This window comes from Hoplias malabaricus, chromosome 9 (genome assembly GCF_029633855.1).
Source record: "Hoplias malabaricus isolate fHopMal1 chromosome 9, fHopMal1.hap1, whole genome shotgun sequence".
In the NCBI taxonomy this organism is placed as follows: domain Eukaryota; kingdom Metazoa; phylum Chordata; class Actinopteri; order Characiformes; family Erythrinidae; genus Hoplias; species Hoplias malabaricus.
Window position 1 is genome coordinate 12,678,246 of NC_089808.1, and position 8,312 is coordinate 12,686,557.

General features: G+C 38.6%; 1 protein-coding gene across 2 annotated transcripts; it reads right to left on the bottom strand.

Moving 5' to 3' along the window:
* Positions 1 to 61: 61 nt before the first annotated feature.
* ggh (gamma-glutamyl hydrolase (conjugase, folylpolygammaglutamyl hydrolase)) lies at positions 62 to 6,632 on the bottom strand. 2 transcript variants are annotated; one of them, XM_066680377.1, is made up of 9 exons: positions 6,254 to 6,632; positions 5,473 to 5,581; positions 4,039 to 4,089; positions 3,866 to 3,950; positions 2,876 to 3,014; positions 2,235 to 2,341; positions 2,006 to 2,096; positions 508 to 642; positions 62 to 342 (listed from the first exon to the last, which is right to left on the bottom strand). In XM_066680377.1, the coding sequence occupies exons 1-9, from the start codon at positions 6,351 to 6,353 to the stop codon at positions 221 to 223; spliced, it is 939 nt and encodes a 312-aa protein (XP_066536474.1). In that variant the 5' UTR covers positions 6,354 to 6,632; the 3' UTR covers positions 62 to 220. The 2 variants fall into 2 exon arrangements, with proteins under 2 accessions (XP_066536474.1, XP_066536473.1); XM_066680376.1 differs by having other exon boundaries at positions 3,866 to 3,953.
* Between the last annotated feature and the right edge of the window lie 1,680 nt (positions 6,633 to 8,312).

The window sequence follows — 8,312 nt, forward strand, 5'->3', positions numbered from 1 at the left end:
GAATTTTATGTTTACAAAATGGTGACAATGAATGCAAATTTTAAAAAATCAAAACACAGAACACCAATACTGTCTTAGGAGTGTTTGTGCTTTTATTATTCATACAAATATGTATTTGTTGTAGTATACTTTTTAATAAGTTTTAAGCTTAATCAAATTTACAAAAGCCTTCAATTAATATCAATCAAAATTGTGTTTTCTATGAAGAAAAGAAGAAAAACTAGTCAAAATAATAAATCTGTTCAAAAGAAGACTTCTTCCCAGTGAATATAGGACTGTAATTATAAATTAAAGCTTCTTGCTCCTCCTCTTCGCTTGTAAAGCTATGAAGACTCTTCCTAGCTGTTAAAGAATGAGGAGAAACCATATAACTTCTTTTATTTCTGTGTCACCAAATCTTTACCACAAGCATGAAGTTTACTGAGATTACAAATATTTTCACAGAAAAAGCAAGCTCATGTAATACAGCATGACATGAGTGTGTCAGAGAATGGTACAATGTCCTACCTTCATTGACGAAGAAGTGGGCCATGTAGAAAGTGGCTTTGATGGCTGAGGGTGTATGAGGGATGTAAGGATGAGTCCATTCAAAGGCATTTTTCTCTGGATGCCACTGTGTTCCATAAATTGGGAAATCATATGCTGGGTAGATATACAATGTAACAACAGATAAATGCATTAATACATTGTACTTTTAAATTAAATTTGATTAATTTCATTAGAAAATATATTTTCAGGAAGCACCAGTGATTAAGGGCATTTACATTATATTAGCACAAAATAATACTGCTTTAATTTCTCACCCTGTCCCCTCTTACAGAAACAGACAGGTGGACAGTTTAAGTTATTCATTTAATTGTTTCTTCATTCATTCATTCTGTAGCTGATTCATCCTGGCCAGGGTAGCTGTGGCTCCGAAGCCTTCCCAGAATGTTTTGGCACAAAGCAGAAAATGTAAACACCCTGGGCAGTGTGCAAGGCATCATACAGTCCCACAATCATTCAGAATTTTGCACTTTTGGAGGAAACAGTAGCACCCAGAGGAAACCCAAACAGACACAGGAAGAACACATCAAACTCCTCACAGACAAGGACCTGAGGCAAGTCTCTGAAACACTGGACCTCTGTGGCAATGACCTTCAGCTCCACTATGGTGATCAATATCTGGTTTATGATTTTCTTAATTTTAAATGCAGTCTTTTTAAATCATCCCTATTTTATTTATATAATTTTTTAAATCAGAAGGTTTTAATATGTCATGTTACATATTTTTGTTTCTGTGTTTTTTAACTCCATCTCAGTTATCAACACAATCTGTAGTGATTTTACATCGCCATTTTTCCCTTTTCTGTTACTGACTGACTGACTGACTGACTGACTCCTAATGTTGAAATGTGCATGGGAGTAGGAACTGTTAGTTCAGCTGTATTTCACAGAGAGAACTTAAGGTGGTGCTACTACAGTGTCTGTTGTTTGTTAAGCCAAATTTCACATTCCAGTTCGTGAACTAAATTTGGAAGCGTTCAGCGTGTTTCCATTGACAGGAAATTAGTTCCCAGCTGGAACCAAAGAACAGTAGATTCTTCAGTGCGAACCGTGGCTGACAGGAAATAAGACAATAACACGCTTGGTTTGTGGGTTTTCTGGGGCTGTGTTTGGTGTGAGACCATGCGTATTGGTCAGAGCCTTGGCTCTGCAGTGGTGCAACTCGGAACTCAGCAACATCAACACCATGTAACCACATGAAAACAAAGAAACACCTCTGTGACAACAGCTATAAGGCTAATGGTGTTTAAAGAACTTGAAAATACCAGTTGCACTGTGAACTGGTTCAGAAATCATCCAAAAATAAAATCCAATATATCTTAGGGAAAAAAATCTTGGTCCATAAACTTCCATTAAACATGAATAAGGTTTTTTCCTGCCCCTGACTGGAGACCTGAAATATTGACATGCTGATATGCAGTAGTTAATCACATATGTCCAAAACCTGACATGTTCTCACCTTCCACTGTGGACACAAACTCCTTTTGTCCGTCTGTGTTAGTGCTCAGAACTCGAAAAAACTTCCTTAGCTTCTCACTCCCATTGAAACTCTGAGAGAGAACAACCAGAGAGTGACTGCAGCAATGAAACTAGCTGTGTGATAGTGTTAAATATGAGTATTATCACCTCAATAGAGAAACTAAATAAGGTTGTATAATAACAGTATAATAAAATAGCTACTGTAATACCTCAGTGGTGACACTCCACTGATGAGAGTTCTCTGTGAGTGGCTCTTTGGCCAGTGAGGTCATCAGGTCTTCTGGAAAGTCCTTGAACATCCTACTGTCCTTTGAGTCTATGACAAAAAAACAATTAAAAACAACAAATCACAATGGTAAACTCTTTACAGGGACACTGCCTGGGACCTTACAGGTGAATAGAAGGTTATCGATATTGAGTTTGTCCCAAATTGCTGAAGTTACAGAATGTAGTCTTCCGGGAAGGCATTAAAAATTGATGTTCTGAAAAACTTCTGTGAGGGTTTTTTAGGCATTCAGCCATGGGAACATTAGTGACAACATACTGATGCTGGAAGCCAACTCATCCCAAACGTAGTGAAAATGTGCCTCCTGAAAACACTGTTCCACTGCCCAAACATGGGGGATCTGTACACTTTCAGAAACACAATCGAAAAGAGACTGAATTCCCTCATTATAAAGCAGGTCTACAAACACCGACATACAGCTTAATAGTAGAACTAAATAAACATAAAAGATTCAACATCCTTGAATTTCCTTACTTACTTTCCAGGACTGATGTGTAACAGAGCAATAATTATAATATTATACTTGCATGATTTTAGGTGTATTTATTAATCTTTTTCACAAACCTTTGGTGAAGTCCAGGGGCAGTGCAACACCGCTAGTATTAGTGTGGGACAGCAGTAACTCCTCACTGATCAGAAGTGTTAACTGCTCAAAGCCCAGGCAGGTTCCCCAGACAGGAAAATAATCCCCTTTGGAGTTGGCCTATTAACAATAAGACATTGTCAAAATACAGAACAATATCACATTTAAAAACATTTTTAAAAATGTAAAAATCATATATTCTGTTAATGTAAAACAGAATTTATTGTATTCTCTTTGTAATTAAACATGCAGTTGATCAGTGTCCCAACAATTTCTACAATATACTCAAAAAGAGTACGGTTTATCATTAGGGTGACCAGATCTGAGATGGTAAAAAAGAGGACACGTCTCCGGGTGGGGGATAGGACAACTAATGACGTGCAGACTGACCAATTAAATGTTTACAGAGAAGGTTATCGACTAATAACAGTAGCTCTACAGTCAGACTGTCCAATCCGAAGTCTTTAGGCTACTTCACCACTCCCCCTTCTCACTCAAGCGAACCAAACGGAGTAGGGGAGTGCGGGACTAGTTTGTGAACGAAACGCTTCTCGAAGTTCTATGCAAGCGCTAGAAAAACAAAATCCCGGACGTTTGTGAAATTCCGGCCGGACATTTTTTTTAAGTCTAAAAAAGAGGCCATCGGGTAAAAGATGACGTCTGGTCACCCTACATATCATGAAAATAATAAAATATACCCATTTTACCCTACTCTGTATTACAATATTCTATAAAATTCTGAAAATGGGCCAACAGTCTTATCCAGATCAAAAATTACCCCATGCCTTTAGAGGCCTTGTCCAAAGAATATAAACTCAGTAAAGTCTTTCCACTGAAGGTCATGGACATTGAACGGCTCTCTGAATTTACAGCTGACACTGACAGTTCACACTGACAGTAAAGAACAAATAAAAGAACCCTTTCATGTGGGCCACGGGAACATATCTGCTAAGATAAATACAATGTCTAACCTCTAGAGCAAGTCTGTAGAACAGACCAGCAGCTTTAGCATAGCCAGATGAAACAATGCTGGCGCCCCCTCCAGGTAAAAGGATTCTGCATAGAAAATAAAATCAGGGTCCATACAGTACACTCCAAAACCATCATCAGGAACAGCGATTATCCTTGATGTTCAATTACTCACCCATTTATGGATTTGAAGAGTCGAGTGTACTCCTCCTCTGACCTGTTGATCCTGAGGACGTTAAGAGAAGTCAGTCACCATCTTGAACATATTAAGGATAACATTATTTTACAACTGTGCCAAAAGGAATCCAACATTTCTACTTGAGTGAAGGATATTAATAGGGGGGTGGTCCACACCCCCCGCGGCAGTAACACCTTCTAATTTTCTGGAAGGGCTTTAGACTTCATGTTGGGAAACTGCTGTGAGGAGTAGGGGGTGAGTAATGATCCTGGATAATTAACTATGGTCATCCTCACTCCAGCTCATCCCTTAGGTACTGGGTGGAGCTTCGTCTCCAGAGAACAGAGTGTGTAGCCAACACTTAACACTGTTCAACACTTGGTGCATGGTGACCTTATTTTTATGTGTAGCTGCATTTATACTATTGGTCAATGCTTTTTACATGTAAAGCACCACATGGAACTGGCTTGTATCTCATCAGTTACTCACACACACACACACACACACACACACACACACACACACTCATGCTTTGAACCTACTCCACAGAGAGGGTGATATTAAATGTTTACTATTAATGACACTGAGTCCTTGTTTTATGAAGATTATACAAACTGTGCCCACTGCTGAATGTGTGTCGACTTTAAACCTGTGTCGAGATTCCTTTTTAATTCCATAACATGACCTTTTGTAACCAAAGTGTTTGTGCAGGAAGTGATATGGGAGGGACATTATTTTTTTCCATTAAGACCTCACACTGAAAAGCATGAGATTCAGATGAGTAATATTAGTGGGTTATATAATTTTTCAAAGCTCACAGGCTCTCAAATACAAAAGCAAATGTCAAATAGAAGAAAAATATCTGTACAATTTGATTAAAGATTATCAAGGAGAAATTTGTACTTTAAAGGATTTGGCAAAATGCATTCTTCATAATCTTAACTACAGTATGAAACAAAAAGCTAAACTGATCCATTTTAATTTCTGGTTGACGTTAAAGTAGCTCTTTACACTGATTATAAAGGGTGTCAAACATTTGGGCACATAATTTAATAAATAGCAATATCACATTTATACCTCCATTTTTATGTACCATGAGTATACAACCCCTTTCAAAGTACATTAGTCTTAGTTATGATACAGTGTACTTTAGACCACTGGCATGTCTTAACTGGACCTCAGACTTCCGGCAACTTAAAGGAATGGTTCCCAGAAAAATCAGTTTTAAACCAATTATCCCACAACTCAAAAAAAAAATACAAATAGCAACATGCCTGGTATTCTGTTAGCTTCTTCAGTTTTGTTTTGTATATCCAAAATGGCTTCCATTATTTTAAGCTACATTGGTCTGGTGAACAAATAAAGACAGAAACAAGAAAGGCCTTGGACAGTCAAACTCTTTTGTGGAATTAACCATTTCATTAGACTTACATTATAGGAACCACTCTGGCACCAGCTGATTCCAGATATTTGATATAAGAAGCTGCAATGTAGGCATTTTTTCCAGGTGAGGGGTTATACACCTCCTGGGCAAGAACACCTGTGTGGAAAGCATCATTACTACAGCGAGATATTTCAGATAACTACTGCATAATTTCAGCAATTCTGCGTTTTTAAATCATCTGACCTAGACACGGCTGCACCGTCACGGATATGGTCAGTATCTTGATCAACACTCTTTCATTTACAGATTTTTTTCTGCATAAAGCATTCGCAGCAGGGGTCTGTAGACTGGAGAGTAACATTTCATGGACTATCACGTCCACAGCGCATAATTCTCACTTTGTAATTTTCTCACGAATTAATACTAAACGCCATTTTTACATTTTCATTCATTCATTGTCTGTAACTGCTTATCCAATTCAGTGTCGCGATGGGTCGGCGCAAGATGGGAACACACCCTGGAGGGGGCGCCAGTCCTTTACAGGGCGATATTCACTCACACATTCACTTTTGAGTCACCAATCCACCTACAAACGTGTGTTTTGGACCGTGGAAGGAAATCGGACACACCAAACTCCTCACTGACAGTTACCCGGAGCGGGACTCGAACCCGCAACCTTCAGGTCCCTGGAGCTGTGTAACGTCGACACCCCCTGCTGCGCCGCCCCTTTTTACATCTTATTATTTTCAATTTGCTAACATTTAAACATTCAGTAGAGCCCCCCTTTTATATCCAAGTAACAGAAAGTTTGATGCTAGTCTACTTTACCTATCACCGGGCTGTCATTCCTCTCGACTCCTACTGGGACCCCCGCAGCAGAAACAGCGTAGAGATATAATAAAACGTAGAAAACGAATGAGAGCTCCATTCTCTGTCACTCCCGTGATTTAAGAAGCGCTGATAGTTGGTTCAAAGGTGAAGTAATTTCAGTGAGTCAGTTCGTGAGCACGAACGAATCTGTGCGCTGGTAGTTTAGATGTGTTGTTCTCCTTTGAATGCCAAAATAAGCTCATTGTTGCTGACCCGTCCGGTCACTAACGCCTTCTCAATTTGGTCGTTGTGTCTCTCTGACTGACCAAATCCGTCATTATGTCTGCTGATAAACACAACGGCTTCTTCCTCAATGGCTTCACCACAGCTGAGTCTGCAAGGTTGTCGCGTTGTGACGTCACGTGTGGGCGGTCTCTGAGAGGTAAATAAACAACTCAAAGCTGCTGCCACTGGTTTTGCTTCATTAAGTTTGTTGTAGTTTTATTACATTTATCATAGTTTTATTACATTAAGTTTACAAGGTGAAAACTATGTGTGTTACATTATGATGCAATCACTTTATTGTCACATTACATTAATGAGTGGGACGGTTATCTAACTGTGAATAAAAATGAAATAACAACATACAATAATAATAATACTAATACTAATAGTAATAATAATAATAAATCCAAATAGAGTTTGGAAGCAATATATATTTACATGTGTGTTGGAGTTAAGGAGTTTGAAAATATTTAAATATTTTTACAAATCACTAAAGCCTGCCCCTTCCCTCCTCCTTGATTTTAGGACAGTGCTGCAAAAGTGAATTAAACTGTGCAACTGTAAGGGAAGCCCAGAAACAAAAAAAACAAATCTTTCCCACTGTTCCTTTAACATTTTCTATGAACATGTGGTATACACACATCAGCATTAACATTATGACCACCTCGATTTTGCTGCACTTTTTGTCCAGTTTCTCATCTCCACTGTTCACAGGAGCACACTGTAGTTCTACAGCTACAAATTGTAGTCCATCTGTTGCTCTGCATATTTTGTTAGCCCCCCCCCCCTAACAAGCAGCTCCCACTGCCGGAATGGTGGTTGCCCTCACTGACTGGCTGCTGCTTTGACCAACAGGCATCTGACACTGTCTGAATTGCAGCTATATTTATAGACACCTGACTGACTGGTAGGTGTACCTACTGACTGGAGGCTGCCACTGACTGACTGGCGGCTGTATTTACTAACTGGCAGCTGTCACTGACTGACTGGCAGCTGCCAAATACTGACTGGCAGCTGCCACCTACTAAATGGAACCTGCCAATGACTGGTGCTTCCTGCTGCCAGCTGCCAATAAGAGATTAAACCCTTACAGTGTGAGTTAGCAAAAGGCAAACTGAAAACGGCTTTGTCACAAATCGCTCCCTCTGTAGTGTATTGTTTGAGATCTGAATTATTTTTGTCTACATCCTCAGTATACTATATCGAGTGTATGAATCTTTGAATCCCTAAATGAAATATATACCCAATGTGCTTAATATGCATGTTTCAAGTACTGCCTTATATCAAGAGATCTATTCTTTGATATCCAGCCACTGAGTGAGAGATGAGAGGATGGGGGTCAAATGGGAGAATGTCTAAATCAATTTTCACAAACAAATATAACAAATTCTGAATTAATTATAATGAATTGTGAATAGTCAATAGCATTTGATTGTATATGACAAAAATATGTTATTAAATTGTCAAATTACTAACCCCTAAATTTAATTACATTAGTTTACTCTTAAGGCCATTACTTATGGCCTTAATGACTGAAGACCCTCCAGAAGTTTTACTCTCCCCTGTCCATCAGCTGTGACAGAAACTAGAAATCCATTGTGTTGTAAAGTGAGTACCATATTTAAATAACATTAAATTTTAACAATTTATACATTAGAAACTAAACTAATCAACTACTTACACATTCACTGGACAGTAGCCATAACATAATGGCCAATGCTTTACCCCTATGGTGGTTTTCTTTTTATTTTTAATATTGGATTAAGTTTTGCATATGGTCCTTTTTAAAACA

What these genes read in the sequence shown, in the direction of transcription:
- ggh (XM_066680376.1), bottom strand. Translation starts at nt 6,353, where the DNA reads ATGGAGCTCTCATTCGTTTTCTACGTTTTATTATATCTCTACGCTGTT. An exon ending in TCTACAGACTTGCTCTAGAG is followed by an intron (nt 3,015 to 3,865) that starts GTTAGACATTGT and finishes TATTGTTAATAG; the next exon opens with GCCAACTCCAAAGGGGATTA. An exon ending in GTTTGTGTCCACAGTGGAAG is followed by an intron (nt 643 to 2,005) that starts GTGAGAACATGT and finishes ATATCTACCCAG; the next exon opens with CATATGATTTCCCAATTTAT.